Source organism: Lepisma saccharinum, chromosome 4, assembly GCF_977018435.1.
Source record: "Lepisma saccharinum chromosome 4, izLepSacc3.1, whole genome shotgun sequence".
NCBI classification, from domain to species: domain Eukaryota; kingdom Metazoa; phylum Arthropoda; class Insecta; order Zygentoma; family Lepismatidae; genus Lepisma; species Lepisma saccharinum.
In genome coordinates, this window is record NC_139232.1 from 70,415,307 (window position 1) to 70,433,299 (window position 17,993).

The following is a 17,993-nucleotide window of genomic DNA, read 5'->3' on the forward strand; positions in this document are numbered from 1 at the left end:
GAGGAGACAGGAAGCGAAAGGAGAAGAGGAAAATTAGAGGAGGGAAGTAATGAGAGCATAGGGGAGTGGAGAAGAGTGGGATGGAGAAAAAAGACGAGAAGAGGAGGGGAGACGATATGAGATAGAAACAGGGGTGAGAAGAAGGAGAGAAGAACATAAGAGATCAAAATTTTCAAATAACTCTGTACTTCTAGAATTACTTTATTGTATTTGAAAGTTAACTGTGAATTTCTTTCTTTGTAATAGTATTAATGTGCCTGTGGATATTTTATTTATAATTTTATAACGGCGCTACGCGAGGTTAGGCCTACGTGAATATCTACGAAATACTTCGTTTAAACTTGCAATTTATTAAATCGCCATTTTCATGTCTTCATATGAATTTCAAACCACTAGATTTTTGGCAAGGGAATTGTGTCATCCTGTTTCCAGTCAAGTGTTCCTGTAGCAAACATTTAAAACTCTATATGGAATTTTCAGTACAAGATAAGTTTCTTTATTTGATACATGTATGCGAATTACACTACGTCTCGGTTATCTATGTAGCAGGCAATTGAAAACAAGTGACTGCGCAAGTACTGACGCGAGACGGGCCCACCAATGAACACGTGAGAAGATCGGGATTGCGTGGAAGGAGCAAAGAGACTGCAGTTTCCAGCAGTACTAGAAAATCTTTCTTGGAAATACTTTTGTCATTTGCGATATAATGCTGATATATTTTATAGTTTTATACAATAATACTTGGTTTTATTCCTTTCACGTTTTTTCATAAATATCTATTGTGCATGTGGCAACCCTGAAATTGAGCTTAGCTCTACAGCTCTACAGGCAACCCACCAACACCTTGTGAAAGTTGGGTTGTCTATTATACAATGTCGTTGTCCTAAAACTTTTGAGAGCCACTGTACATGATTACAGAAAAGGGTAAAATTCATAATTGAGTTTTATTTTATTCATTATTTTCAAATATTTAACACTACGACGGGAGGAGTCACTTTTCTCCTTTAATAACTCTCTCGTTTTTCTGATAATTTTCTTGAAATTTTGTGACTTTTCGTAATTTTTTGCTCTTGTATCTAGAAAGTACAATTTATTTCAGTGAAATTTCACGTTATACCCCTAGAACAGCGGGAGGGGTCAATTTGACCCCTATAAAGTTTAATTTATGCATACTGAAATATCGGCGTTACGTAGGTTGCGTTTATAGCATGTTCCCACTTGTCGCAGTTCACAAGTTGTCATGTAGGTAGAGTTCTTGGACAAGGAAGGACGTCCTGAACTGAACATGTCTCATCAAGTCAAGGTCCGTGGAATCTGTTTTCCCCCCTGCCTGAGAAGGTCCCGCCATAACTGGGCTTTCTGACAACCCCCGCGGGCGAGAATTCTGTGACGTCATCGTGGTAGCACCTTCCTTCCTTCGCCAGTCTTTTTACATGGAAGCGCATTGGAGGCACGAATGTTTTCGATTAGTATTTGTACGCAATTGTTGTCGCAACAATGCAACGTCGCATTTAGAGGGAGGGTTCGGGAGGTCAAGCTCCCCCGGAAAAGTTGCCAAGTACCTACTAAATAAGCAAAATACTTGATTACAATATGATCACAGACAATTGTCTGTGGTATGATCAGTGAGCCGGAACGCTCCTTAACTCTGTTCGTTGTCGAAACTCACTCAGCTCCTGCTGCGACATAATACACGAAAGTCCATCCTTTATTACACCTTGTTAATAATAGGTAAAGAGGAAAGAGATATATTACTTGAACAAAACTTTTCTTTTGTCCGTGTGTGGCCCGAAAAAAGAAATAAAAATAAAGAAATTCGATCAGTGCTGTTGGGGACAATTACAAGTACATATTGATAGTACATACTGGCAGCACAACATGGAATCGGACGCCAAAACCTTGTTAGCCTGGATAATGCAGTATGGTGAGGTTGACATTTAGGTGTATTGAGAAAGGGTCACTAATTACACCCCGCACGATCCTTTGTGATCATACCACAATATTTAGAGTAGCTTTTATGATGAACATAAATAATAATAATAATAAAAATAGAAAAAATCACTAATGATGATAATATTAATAATAATATTATAAATAACATTACATTTTTAATACGATTTTATTATTATTATTACTATTATTATTATTATTATTAGTTCCCATGAGCCGGCCACCGTGACGGAGTGGTGGTTAGCACATCGCGCTACGACGCCAGGGGCCCCCTCCCGGGTTCGAATCCCTGAATGGGTGTTTGTGAGAGTCGATTCATCAATTTAATCATATCATCATCACTAATCCCATCTTCGTAATTAGCCAAAAGTGGCAGAAAAGTTAAGTAAAATTAACTAAATCAAATAAAATCAAAGTAGTTCACATGTCCATTCATTTGTGGTTGGCGTTCCGGCTATTGAATGAATTAGTTTTGTATGGACATTGTCTGTGGAAATAAGTGCATGATGATAACAATAATACGTTATATTTTTATCACCTGGAACTAACAACCTTTTCGTTTATCTCGTCGTCGCCTTGTTATCATGTGGTCTCGAATTCGATACCCGGTGTAGGCACATAGTGGTTCGGATCCCACTTTAAACTGTAGGTCCAGTCCCGATTAGTCTATGTGTGCACAAATTGGACTTCAAACAACAAATCAATCAATCTTTTAGTTAATTTATAAATTTCTCATTTCATTATTTATTTATTTACATTAATTTTCTAAGTAGAACACATATCTCTGATAAAAATAATGAAGGTAGATAATGAATGTGTTTTGTTACGTATTCTTTCACCATCTCTTTACTGTTCATATAGGTAAGGTAAAGTTCCCATTCCACATTACACCGTGCCCTTAACCACACATATTCGATCCCATCACGCTCCCGCTGACTTAGCCCACCCCAAGGGTTGTCCCCAAGAACCCAATTATTTGAGGCTGGATGAACCCCAAAGTCGCTTCATGCAGGGACAAAGCCGGAAAATTTCCGACCTTAGATCACACACATAAGGGATCGAACTCTGTCTCGTAGCAGTCAGACGCCCTCCCGGCCTCTATTCACATAGCTAATCCATAATTATTTCTACCACTTTTGGTTAATCGCAACGATGAGTGATAATTGGATGAAATTGGTGAAGAACAAGCATGTCCAGGCTAAGACACGGGAACTTCGGTGGCGAGATCGAAAGTCGACCATTTAACGCTTTTGGTCTTATAGTATTATTGGCAGATATTGTAATATCAAGACAATTTTGCGAGTATTATTACATGTGATATAATTGAGCAGCGTCCAAGAACTCTTCCCGAAACATATTTCTATCTATGCCATGCCCCAGAAATAAAGTAATAATAATAATAATAATAATAATAATAATAAATTTTCTTTATTCAGCGGGCGAGGTTCAGCCAAGGGCTGCTCTGCCACCTAACCCTTGTCAATATGATAATACATATGAGATGATATAAACTTATGGAGCAGTAAGCTAAACGTAATAAAAAAATAACATACAAAAAAATGAAGAAAAAATACATAGGAATTAGTTGCATACAAAAAAAGTGTAACTAGAAATACAAAAGACAATAGTAATAATAATACAATAATACAATTCCTTATAGTGAGTAAACGATATAATGAGTCAAAAATTAGTTGTAACTATTGGAAAATATTGACAACTCATCGTTGTTTTCAAATGAGTTTTTCAAGGCAGAGGGAAAGCTTGCGTCCGCGATGACGTCACAAATTTACAATCCAAGCCTCTCGCGAAAAAGAGGCTGTTAAGAACAGACCTCTTCAAGGGGGGTAGGAGAAAGTCTTCATGGACATTGGCATCAAGTAGCATTTTCCCGTAGTGAAATGTTGCGTATTCTGGAGTATTCAGTTGTTGACGATTATCATTTTTATTTGATATCAAAATATATCATAAACCCACCTAAACACTGTGATTATAATACCTAAAGCGCAGAAAATAATACAAAATAAAAATATGTTCCCATTGTAAAATAATTATAATTTTAAATGCATTCCTTATGAGGGGTCAAAATGGTCCCTTTCCGCTGTTCTACGGGCTATCAAATCCTTCGCCGTTCTAGTGTTAAAAACATTTTATACCTCTTTCAGGTTTATACTACCTGGCACTATCATTGTGTCAGATGCCTGGAGAGCCTACAACCGTATAAACGAAATTGGAGGCGGCGTCTACGAACATCAGGTTGTGGTCCACCAAGAAAACTTTTTAGACCCCAATGATGCACAGGTCCATACACAAAATGTTGAGAACATGTGGATGAGAGCAAAAAGGAAAATTAGACGCCAGTTTGGTACATCTGAAGCCCTGTTTCCCTCATACTTGCATGAATTCATCTGGAGAAACCAGTTCCCCCACACTACCATTTTCAGTGAATTTTTAATATGTGTTAGTAATCAGTACCCAGTGTAACGCAGGGGGTGCTCGTTGCTATGTGAAGTACGTATGCATTACGTCATCTGGGAGGATCGGGTTTGACCAAGACCATCTTGAGAGAAGGTAATGGTTTGACGGTGCTCGTTGCTATGTGCAGTAAGTTTGGTGTGGGGTACATTTAGCTACTAACACGTCGCAAAAATCGGAACAAGCAGGTTGTTGATTATGTAGCGTTCAATTTATTTTTATTGTATTTTTGTACTTGTAGACTGCAATCATGTCTAATTGTGCTGTAGCAAGCTATGAAAACTATAACCAGAAAACTAAAGGAACTGACATAAAATATCATAGATTTCCAGTCGATAATTGCATAAGTAAACAGTGGATTCATGCTTGTAGACGAAATGTAAAAAAAATGCAAGTGTGCAGTGCCAATTATTGTGAAGAAGACTATGTGCGAGATCTAAAAGCAGAATTTCTGTATTTTCCACCAAAGAACGTGCTGAAGCCAACTGCAGTGCCATCGCTAAAATTACACCCAATTACTTTAGTACCAAATAATCGAGGAAATGGTGTAGTTCTCCTAAACACTTATCTTCACAATATGATTCGCTTGTAGGACGTGTTGATAAGGTTTACAGAGATGTACGCTACGAAAGATATGCAATAAGGAGACGTGCCCTAAACAAGCTAAAGACTGTGCTGCCAGAAAAGAGAAAAATATATAGACAAAGGTATATGCACAAATTGCAAGCAATGGTTCGTTGTTGGAAAACATATTCAATCGTTTACAAAGGAGAAACACACATCTGCATAATGAAGCAAATAAATTAAATATTACAAACAACCTCTATCAACCTGCTATAACTGAATAAAGAAGTTCAAAATCTACAACGTAACCTAACCGACAGTACCACAAGAAAAGTCATCAATATCTTGAAAATGTGTTCAACTAGTGCGAAGTACGTAGTGAGCCTAATTGATTTGTTATGTACATTTTATGTAAGTCGGATTTATAATTATTAACAATTTCATTTAACACAGACCGATGTTGATTGTGATTTGTATGTTCACATTATTGTGAAAAACGTTGTCGGAAATGGGCATTTCTCGAAATGAAATTCACTTAGTACATCTTCAATTCGAGTTACATAGCGTTGTATGCACGATGGTAAATATTGCATGAGTGAATATTACACCCATCATTGAAATTTTTGCAACTTTGTTCAATTTTGGTATTTCACAAATATATTGTGAATAATTTTGTACTCTTGTACTCAATATAAACCAATGGATGTTACATTATTTCTTTGTAGTACATTTCTGTCAAAAAGAGCAAGATCTAAGATTAGTGTAATGCAAGTTACTTCGTTAATGTACAAATGTGTGTCGCATATCAGCCTTGGAGTATATTTTCCGGTTATACAACTCAGACATGGAAATGGAAATGGAAAATCTGCGGACAAAGTCCTTTAACGAATAATGATTCGTACAGTTGCACGGTCAATCATTGTGAGTTCATGTAACTTTTCTCCTTTATTGTTTAATTAAACTAAGATATTTTCATAGATATTCTCAAAGCGTTTCATTTACCGTGTGAGCAGAAATCTATTTCTATAGGCTTGAATTTAATAGGTTAAGACATTTAAGTTTGATGTTCCTTATTTTTTAGCACTCATCAAGTATTTATAGTAGGTTAAGTTAGTTAAATTAGTACTTGTACACTTTGGCTCGTCTTCTGCACGCGTTTGTATGTAAAGTTCTTAATACGAAAAAATACTTTTTAGAACTATGACAACGATAACTTGCAGCCAAATTTGAACCAGAGAAATTAAAAATATCTGCAAATTACAAACTGGAATTGCGTTTTCAAAGTCTGGAACTACTATCTTACAAACTATTTCATCATTCTTCCTCCACATAAAACTTCCCAAAAAATGTTTGCATGTGGAACTTTGATCCGTACGTAAATTATTGTACAGTAAATAAATATATGAACAAGGTTGGGAATTCTTTCGAATTTAGAGTAAGTTTCAAATGCAGAGTAAAATTTTATCTAGCTCGTATATTGCTTCTTTCACTTGATAATTTCAAAAATAAAGTTACATTATGGAGAATGGTAAAGATTGGATTTTAAGTATATCAGTATAATTTTAATACTTTCTGATGTTATGTAAAATTTGAAATGTTCCTGGAAATGATTGCAACGTTCTGAATGAATAAGAAGGAATTATTCAGTCAGAAAACTATATATTAGGCTTTTTACTGCGTTGTGTTAAATGTTGTAAATAGATTATACCAGAGTACTATCGGATTAAAAAATACGGATATTCAAGTTTGGACTCCAATTAAAAGTTAATCAGTAGAACAACATAAAAAAGAGTTACATCAAAATTAAGCTTATTCAATTCTGTGTCAATCTATAGTTACCAATTTATTTTTGATTATGCCTTCTATTTTTATCATCGTGAGAACAAAATAGGATTATTTTTTAGTTTAGCAAACTATCGCTCTCTTTGAGATTCTATAAATAAAGAACGGGTGTTTTTTTATTTATAGATTATATAATTTATTTATTTATTATCCAAACTCTAATATCCATAATTTATAATCCGATAGTACTCCTGTGACGTTCGGTGAGGCCCGTAGTGTCTCGGAGGCCTCTGTCGATATCCTTGGCGTAGTGGTTAGCACATCGCGCTTCGACGCCAGGGGTCCCGGATTCGAATCCAATCGGGTAAGACATTGATTTTTCCTTAATGAGAAAATTGAGAATTTAGTAAATGTGATAGTATATGTGAAAACAAATATTGATTGATTGATTTGCTTCATTTTACTTCGCTTCTTGTGCCACTTTGGGCTAATTTGCGAAGATAGGGATGAGTGATGAAATGATGAATGAACACTCACAAACATCCATGCCCAAGTCAGGATTCGAACTCAAACCTCTGGCGTTGAAGTGCGATGTGCTAACTACTACGCCAAGGAGGCCTGCTTGTGGAAACAAAGAAAGAGATCGAAGGGGAGGGGGACTAACTCTTATGGGTTTTCCTTTCACATTTAAAACAAGACAGAAAAGCAAAAATAAACCAAATCTGTCAATCAATTCTTTCTTTGTAACTATTTCACTATGCAATTCTTCTTAGCATGCAACGTTTCTTATTAAAATCATAATACGATTTATGAAATGATGAAATCTGAAATTCTAATGAGAACACGGACAACCTTCTTTGTAATATATCGATCAGGAAACATGAATTTTTACAATACGTTTCCATGTGCAATTTTCCCTCTTTTAAAAGTAGCATGTTTTAATTATGTTACTAATCATTAAAGGAATACCTCAATACCGTCCCGAAGTATGATAATTAATATTTACCCCTCAAAGTAATGAAACACTTTCCCTCTCTGAAACTCGCATAGAAATGATAGAGGCCGTTTGCTTCGGCCAAGCCCCGAACGAACATAACCGAAGGGGCACCGAGCATAACCAATCCTCCCACATGACGTCACGCGCTCGTGCATGATCGGCAATTTTCGGATGGCGCTACCTTATATATTAAGTTACCTTGAGTGTAACGCCCGATTGTATAAAACAGTTGATACTCGATTAGCCAGTAAAATTGATCTGCAGTCACGCTGAACTCTGATTTTGTGTTGTATAAAAGTTGAACTGAGATTCAGTCCCTGCGATCAAAGTTGATCCGCGATTTTTCTCCGATCAGCAGACATTGACCGTAGTTCAGCTGTTGTAACATGGCTCTACTAACGAATATTTGCTTGTAAAATGTGTTGCAAGTGAACGTATGCGGCAAGACGGGAGAATCAATACGTAAAATATTTCTTCCATTCTTCTTTGTTTCCATATATCGTATGTCATTGTTATTTACTGTTTAAAATACCATGTATTTTTTTCTTTAAATTTGCCTTAAATGACTGCAATAGCATATTGTAACATTGTTTAATTGTACGATCAGAGAAAAGTAACTTGAGAACAATCGAGTGTTGATACAAACCGAAAATAGACCCGCTTACATTTTCTTGTTGATATCTTTGTAAAACTTGCGTTGGGATGAAGAGGGAGTATAAAAATATTACCATTTCGCTTTACTGCATCCAGCCAAGTGTTATTGCAATTCAATGTTATCCGCAGAATGGAACAGATCATGTAACTTTTGTTGTAGTGTATATATTATTATTATTATTATTTATTTATTTGTTCAGCACAGGATACATTTCCCAATTATGTTGAACATAATACACTGTGAATAAATAACAAGAGAGAAGAGAAAAAAATAATACATGAAACTATGACCGTCTATGTACACAATATTTACATAAATTTATGAACTTATTGTTTTGATTATCTTTTTTTTCAGCACACTACGTGAGTCTGTGAACATGTCGAAGCTTTATGAACCGAGCACGTTGCATTTTACTTGGTAAAGCTTTCTCTCCTCCCGATATATAAATGACACATATTTTACTTCGAATATTATTTGTTTTGTGCAAAATTTACATCCAAGAGGACAAGCGCCACTGTTGTTTCAATATTTCTTTCCATTCGGGAAAATGCAAACTAAATTTTACATTTCATAACGTAGGCTATTCAAGTGGAAGGAAAATTCCGTATATTACTTAGAGGAACTAATGGTCCACCTGTAACATGTTGTCGTGTAATCACAAAATAAATATAATAAACATTTCCTTACATGAACAATAGCTCCAAATCCGAGTATAAGAAAGTTGTTATATCTCTTTTAGTAATTAAAATAAATACATATTTATTCAAAAATTCTATTTATGCAAGCTTATTTTCTCCTCTTTCTGCATTCGTAGAAACATTAAGCAACGTGAAACTGAAAATTGGAAGACAATATATTTTACGATTCCAGGTGACATTTGTTTAATGTGTATATAATAATGTAATGCTGTTTAAATGCAGATGTATAATTTGAAAATTGGAAGACAATAAATTTTAGGATTCCAGGTAAAAGAAAAAATCTTTATATAATAATTAGGGGTGTGCGGGACCAAATTTTCTGGGTCGGGACGGGATGGGGACGGGAAATGTTTGAAATTTCCCGAATATCTGAAAATCTCGAAATGTACACATCATTTTCACCTTAGTTGATTGTTTTCTCATTTCTTGTACACAAAGAACGACTATTTAAAATGACCATTCGGTATTTCTCGACTGCTCGGGATCCCGAAAAGTCTGGATCGGGACAGGAATTTTTTTTTCGCGATCCCAGTCCCGACTTTTCGGAATCCCGCACATCCCTCAAATGATGTAAATGCTGTGTGCGGGATCCCGAAAAGTTGGGACCCGGATATCGGGGGAAAAAATTTCCCGTTCCGATCCCGAATTCGGGAAAATATTTCCCGACTTTTCGTTATTATAAGCAGTCGAGAAATGCCAAATGGTCGTTTTAAAATGAAGTGTGTGAAAATTATCGGAAATTGTTCGGGAAATTTCTATCACTTCCTTTCCGGAAAATTTCCCGACTTAGTCCGGAAATGGCTAATTTTTCACATCCCGAATGCAGGGAATATCGGGATTTAAAAAATTCCCGTCCCGACCCAAAAAAATCTTCCCCTCACACCCCTAATGACAGCGAAGATGCCAAAAAGAAGAGAACTGGCAACGATGGAGATCTTCCACCTCGCAAAAATCTGCAAAGGCAGTATCTGCTGCCACGTTCTTTTTCTGCTGGAACCTCAAAAAAGATGCGCGTGGCAGTAGACTCGTTCTTTGTTTTATCGTGATTTCATCATGCTATGTATGCAATTACGTCTGTAACACATACTGTAAAGTTGTAGCGATTACTTTCACAAAAATGTTTTAAGATTAGCTCCCTCAGCATTCTTCTAATAATAAACCTAAATGCTCTCGTAGTTAGGTTAAGATCTATTAGCATTAAAATAATATCGCTAAATGCTTTCTAAAGAAAAAGGTTCTAAATTACCTGTAAATTCATTCCCACTAATCATAAACTTGCACTTCTCTCGTCTTAATATGTTCTTAAGATTTGTAACATCCTCTTAGCAGACGAATTACGTGGCAGCAGCAAATTTGATGCTTATTCTTACTGCTGACACGTGCGTGGCAGCAGACTCGGCCAACAAGAAATACCCACGATACCGGTAGATATTGGAATGTGTAATTGCTCATTAATGTGCGTGCTGCCCCCTACACACCCCTAATGGCAGCGAAGACGCTGCAAAGAGATCTGGCAACGTTGTACATCTTCCGTCTCGTGAAATGCATGGATCTCGCGCATGCGTATTAATACAACCCAATTGTGCAGGATTACCGTTTGACATTAGCCCTGTGCATAGAACACAGATTACAAATAGGCACGGAACTTTCAGGTTCGTATTAATTCAATCCTCAATTCAGGACTGAATTAACTGAATGGGAATTTATGCAGACTCACTTGATGTATGCGGACGCACTGAACTAACAACTGCTGCTATTGTTGTTAAAGCCTCTTCTCTGACAGGTTTTTTGTAATAATTTGGATTTTTTGCATCGTATAAACAATCATACTTTTGATATTCGTCAATAAGTAAACTCGTACTTGTTTTGGTCCAAGTTGACATCTTGAAATCTTACATGAGAATTGTAACCCCTTATCGCACAACGCTAGAGCAACTTTGTGTTCTGACGTCACCTCGAAACACTTTCATTGTTACGCTAAATGACTAAGTTGTTAGGTTACACTTGTTCAGTATAGTTCTTTTAGCATAAGAAATACATTTTCTGATACTTCTCAGCCCTGGCCCATATCCATGGTAACGGTTGAAGTTTTTGCGTGCGATGACGTGCAACCGGCCAAGTGAATGCATCACTTCCATGTGAAGTCACGTGAAATTACAGAACGACAGTGTTGCAGTATGCAGATATTAAACACCAGAACAAGAACAATGTCTAGATGAGGATGTGTACTACAAGCTGTGGAAAAGGAGATACGATAGCCACTAACGCCGTCAAACGGTTGGACGGGAACTTTACGTCACATACCATGAAGAAGTAATAGGATCTGAGCTGATTATGTCCTTTGCGATTAGTTCACTTCATCAAATGATTTACTAAATCTCATCAATTTACATTGTCGAGTTCATCATTTGTGTTATTTTTGGTTTAGATTCAACATCTTCTCCGAAAGGAAAATTATGCTAATTTCTTTGTTTTCCTTGTCCCTGTACATCCAGGGTCAAGGAAGTCAGTAATAAGGTGTGTTATATACAGTGTACACCTATAGATTGAATTGTATCCTCTCCAAATATGATGTATAAAGAAACAAATTGCCGGATAACTAAGTGAGGTAAGTGTACATTTTTATATTACTATTATAGTGGAACCACAAGCAAAGATACCTGCGCAGACTCGCGACTCCTGTGCACCGTACTCCAGTGGGGAGGGAGGGGGAGAGTGGAGCAGCCTCTTATAGCCCGAGTTGAACCGGAGTGGAGGAAGGTGCGCGGGGACTTTTCGACAAAGGTTCTTTTTCTTGTGGTCGCTCTTATAAGTAAGGGGAACTGTGATTGGTCATTCATCTATTTTATCACTTCTTCATCATTTCAATTGACTTAAATGGCCGGAAGAGCAAAGTAAATTTATCAAATATAAATGCAAATACGTACAGTTTAATAAATAACCAAAATGGAATGAAAAATTAGCAGTTCGTATTTTTATTGCTTTATGTGAATATGTAGAGAAAAACGAGAGAGAATTGTACACCATTGGCAAAAGAAATGGTAGGCGAATTGCCCATCACCATTTTCCTCCAGTCTGTTTTCCCCAATCTGGTGATCACAAATTGAAATAAGCAGAGGACAACATCTGCTTTCCATTATTTAAAACAACACAGGATGTAGAAAAAAAATGAAAATAGCGATGGACAATTTGCCTACTATTATCTATCTCTTAAAGAATAAAAATACATCTAAATTTAGAACCACACTAAGCAGCTTGCTAATGTAACATTTGTTATATAGAAGATTATTTGTGTCACATTTTCCATTAATGGACATTAACTTTAAAACTTTTTTCTTCTTATTACAAAATACACTGCATTACTTCTTAACTTTCTTAAAGTGTTATTGTTTTTACTAACTTAATAGATAAAACTAGACTATAGGTTAATTTCCTTGTATTCAAAATTAGACATTAATATTATTGACATATCCCATATCATAGTGAAACTTATACTTGTATGATCAAGTGAATGGAAATCAATGAATTAATCTTTGTAGTTGGCTGTACGCCTTTAATTTTGTTTTAAATTAATGTTTCAAGAAAACTATATTTCTGCCTTGAAGGAAAAAGTATTGACGGATTGAAAGTATTCCAATCAAAATTTATGTGTCTTTACTCTTTACAATTCGTTTAACTCCATTACATGCCCGGCTATGAGTAATTATCCTTAGGAGCGCACAATTCATCCACCTTTCTCCAATTCATATTTCATATGATTGTTAAGGATCGCTGCTGCGAGGCTTCATATCGCAAATTATTCATGTTATCTATTGTCACGATTAATACTACTGTTCATTTTCATTAATTTCTACATAATTCCAACATAGGTATGAGGATGAGTTTAAATAAATATACCTTGTATCATCTTACACTTAACTTCTGACATGCAAATGAATGATACTATCATTGCTTCAAATGTTCAAGTTATGAAATATCAAATTTATTGCTTATTTGCACGGCATAAATATATGATTAGAAGATGAGAATGTGAATATATTTTACATTTTATAACAATTAACAGTTTGTCAGAAACATAAGTGGAATGCAAGTATCATCATTTGTTAAAATATAAACATGCACAAACATGTTGTGCACTGAGGAAAAAATACAAGTGCATAGCCTAGTGTAAATATAGCGTACATAACTGCTCATTTGAACTTTTCTTTTCTGGTATGCACAGCATATTATGTTCAACGTACTTGGAAGATGTATCTTGTGCTGAACTAAAATGAATAATAATAACAAGTGGTGTGCGGTATCTCGAAAAGTCGGGACCGGGATCGGAAAGAAAAATTCCGTCCCGATCCCGACTTCAGCAAATGACTTCCCTACTTTTCTGGACCCCGAGTAGTCGGGAAATACCGAATGGTCATTTTAAAACGATATTAATTCTTGACGTTTTCTACATTGCAAGTGTCTGGAACTTATGGGAAATTGTTAGTTTTCATTCCAGATATGCAAAGACAATCACTTAAGGTGAAAATGACGTGTAGAATTTGAGATTTCGGAAATTTCCCGACTAGTCGATAAATTGCGAATATTTGCCGTCCCGAATGTCGGAATTTTAAAAAAAAATTACCGTTCCGATCAATAATATTCTGTCCCTCATAACAATAAGTAGCCATCGATATTTATTTTCAACTTGTCTGAAGCCACAAAATGTAAATGGGTGGAAATGCTCATTTGTGTACTCGATTTCGTGTGTTCAGTTTCTGGCATGGTTTCCTATCTGCATAGTGCAACACTAGCGCATAGATTTGGAATTCATATCATGGATAAATTCACCTCTTACCGTCGTTTCGTCATCACGAGTAAACAACGGATTGGCCCAACCTATACTTCTAATAACCTTGATTTTCTGTGTATTTATGCTAAGGAAACTAAACCTAACAACGAAAACAATTGTCTTATGACGTCAGAACACGCAGTTGGTCTGCCGTACCTGTTCTCAACATCCCATTTTCTTTGCCTCTAAACCATAGACAAAACCAAACAGCGTTGCCAACCCCTCAGCTACGAAAAGTGCTTATTATTAACAATATATTTTATTACTATTTTCAGATGTTATATTTTATCCCACCCTAAGATCTATTTATTTTAAGTCGCTTTTTTTACTTTAGGGTCTCTGCTTGCAGTGATGTATCCACACACCCCTAACACCTCCCCAACACCCTCCCAAATTTTGGTGAACACCCCCCAAGCAGAAAAGTGGAACACCCCCCTACAGGGGGGGTGTAAATATGGATGTTTATATCATCAATAAAATTACAATACTTCAACATTAACAGAAATAAATCATTTGTAGCTGAAGAAGCGTAGTCCAATGGACCTTTTGATCAACTAAAACCAAAATGTCAAGGAAGCAGGGACGTAGCTAGGTAGATCAGTTTGGGGGGGCCCAAACGTAAGATTTTTTCTATCAAACTATTATAAATTAACAAACTATTTATTCACCATATAGGCCTATACTGTATACATACATTATATAGTATGTGTGTGTGTGTGTGTGTGTGTGTGTGTGTATATATATATATATATATATATATATATATATATATATATATATATATATATATACCGCGTGAGGCAGCTAAAAGTAGCACCTGAAATAGCGAAGAAACCAGAAACAGTAGCGATGTGAGGTTTGCGGGAAACAATAATATTAAATGGGGCTCGTAAATCGGAGGTATGGGGTGGGGTCGAAAAATATCAACAAATGGGGCATCTGGAGAAAAGTCATAATTTTTTAAATGGAACGATATACAATAACACGCAGAGAAACACAACGCCGTTGGTCTCAAGCATCTACTGCACATAGGAACGAAGATATGGCCATGTGAAAATATGTAAACAAACTAACAAGTGGCCCACTTGACCGTCAGTACCACGGCATGTACAAGTATGAGATGTCGGAAGCCAATGGACAAGATGAAGACAGAACGTGTTAAAGGAAGAAAAAATACAGTAGACATCGTCAGCACCATGTATTTGACAGTGTTACAGCATAATGAAAATGACCATGACAGTATGTCGAAGAACCACTGCGTAAGAAGCGAAAACCTGTCAAAGTGTGTGTTCAAAGTGGTGGCCGTCAGCTACGATACAGGCAACGAGGCGCCCACGCAAAGATCGTTGCACAGAATGTAGCATCTCGTAGGGAATGTCCCTACAGGCCGCAGTAATGCGGTGTTGCATATCCTCTGGAGTTGTTGGCACATCCCGGTAGACAATGTCCTTCAGCTTTCCCCTCAGGAAAAAGTCTAACGGTGTCAAATCTGGGGAACGAGCCGGCCATTTGACAGGCCCTCCACGTCCAATCCAACGATTTGGAAATGTATTTTCCACACATGCTGTAGCGCGTCTTACACTGTGAGCTGGGCACCCGTCATGTTGGTACCACATTTCCCTCCTTGTCTGAAGGGGTATGTCCTCCAATACTACAGGCAGTTCATGTTGTAAAAACTGTATGTATCGGTCAGCATTCAGTGTCCCTTGTATAAAAAAAAGGGCCAATGAGATGTTCACCCACTATACCACACCACACGTTCACACTCCATGGGCGCTGGAGTTCCACTTGGCGAAGCCAATGTGGATTTGTCACCGACCAATAGTGCATGTTCCTTAGGTTGACATTTCCATGATTGGTAAAAGTTGCCTCGTCAGTGAAGAGGATACGTGACAAATCGGGTGTGTCGTGCCGTAACATCCATGTGCAAAACCGAACACGGTCCACAAAATCATTCCCGTGCAGTTCCTGATGGAGGGAGATATGATATGGGTGAAACTTGTGTGTGTGCAGAATGCGCAATACACTTCGCTGACTCATCCCAGCATCCCTGGCAATTTCACGGGAGCTAACGTGCGGATTCACAGCAACAGCGGCGAGAACATTTGTTGCACCTGCCTCACCTGTAGTTGGCTTGTTCCGCACACGTGCTCATGGTGTTACACGTCCGGTGTCTCTTAATTTAATAAATAACTTACCAAACAGACGTCGAGATGGCTGTCGTCTGTCCGGATATCTCTCTGCGTACACACGGTAGGCTTCTGAGGCATTCTTTTGGCATTCCCCATAAATCAGGATCATGTCCGCTTTTTCTATGTTTGTGAACACCATAATCTTCGCTCTTACCACTACGACTGCTTGCTATGAACTAACACGATCTCGTGGACCTGCTATCAAAACTTGCTCTGCGTAAAGGCAGTTCTGTCAGGCACCTGAGAAGTCTTACATGCCGTGGTACTGACGGTCAAGTGGGCCACTTGTTAGTTTGTTTACATATTTTCACATGGCCATATCTTCGTTCCTATGTGCAGTAGATGCATGAGACCAACGGCGTTGTGTTTCTCTGCGTGTGCTCTTTTATATTATGCATGTTATTGTATATCGTTCCATTTAAAAAAATATGACTTTGCTCCAGATGCCCCATTTGTCGATATTTTTCGACCCACCCCATACCTCCGATTTACGAGCTCCATTTGATATTATTGTTTCCCGCAAACCTCACATCGCTACTGTTTCTGGTTTCTTCGCTATTTCAGGTGGTACTTTTAGGTGCCTCACGCGGTATAGTCTTGGAAAGAAAAGGAGCAAGGGCCTCCTCGGTGGCGCATGGTAGCATCGTCGCCTTGTAATCAAGGTGTTCCGGGTTCGATACCCGGTGGATGCTCATAGTGGTTCGGATCCCACTTTACACTGTAGAACCAGTCCCGATTAGCCTTACTGTGAATAAAGTGGACTTAAAGCACCAACTAAATCAATCAATAAATTGGAAAGGAACATCATTTTCTTCTGTAGCCCCCAACAGTCTACGGATATACTCCCGCGAAATACACAGCCATTATTCGGGAAACTAAATGCAGAATGAACTCATTAGCTTAATGGCTGATACATCAAGAAGAATGTTATTAGTCTTTAGATTTGTAAATTTGCTGGAAGAAAATTGAGAAGTAGATAAAACCCTTTTCCGTGGTTTTAGATATAAAGTGCTGCAACCAGGTTTACAAGTATTGGCAACAGTGCAAATATAAAATTTGTGCGTAATGAGTTCAAGCTAGGCATCTCATGTATACAGTTCATACCGGAATCGAATGCGGTATCTCTTAGTTCAAGGCGACCGCGTTAAGCCCAGTCCGGGATTCGAACCAGAATCCCTGGCATCGTAATGCACCTTGTTAACCACTGCACAACAAATAGAAACAGAAAATGCTTGATAAGTTATTTGGTTCTCCATAACTCATGATTATATTATATAACAATTATTCGCTGTATGACTAGGGATTTATTATATTTGTATGTCTAGCCAACCTAGCCCCGCATTTGCAGGTGGAGGCTAAATGAAGAAAAATCACAGAAAGTCAGAAAGATATACAAATTTTGTAATATAATACTTATAGAGCATGCAGACGGCTGTAAAAACAATTGCTACATACCTAGTTTTCTTCCTTAATTGAAACGTGGTTTATTCTTCATAATACATGAGATCAACCCCTTTAGGAGTCGAACACAGGATCTTGTGAGGTAGTCAGACTCTCTTTTAGAATGCCAATATGTTGGATATTTGGTCGATCAGTCGATCCTGATCCATTGTTTCCAGAGGAAGACAATCTGGCAGCTTCTCATTCGACATTTTAATCGCGATGTAGGAAAGCGAGATCACAAACACTTCGTGATGCTATCTTCTCGCGTTTACAGAAGTTTACACCGCTCGGACCACAAATCCTACTTCAAACTATCTGACAGATATCAACTGTCCACCAAATCAACAGATGAACCGACCGCTTCGATGTTTCTCCGAATTTTCAGAAAGTGGCCTTTCCCTCCTTTGCAGGT

General features: G+C 37.4%; 1 protein-coding gene across 1 annotated transcript in view; it reads right to left on the bottom strand.

The window, feature by feature from the left end:
- LOC145987191 (uncharacterized) overlaps window positions 1–11,015 on the bottom strand; it is a 45,418-nt gene extending 34,403 nt beyond the window's left edge. Inside the window, exon 1 of the mRNA XM_083121706.1 lies at window positions 10,836–11,015. Within this exon, the coding sequence (XP_082977832.1) occupies window positions 10,836–11,001 (166 nt within the window). The 5' untranslated portion in view covers window positions 11,002–11,015. The remainder of the gene's footprint in view (window positions 1–10,835) is intronic.
- Window positions 11,016–17,993: the final 6,978 nt, after the last annotated feature.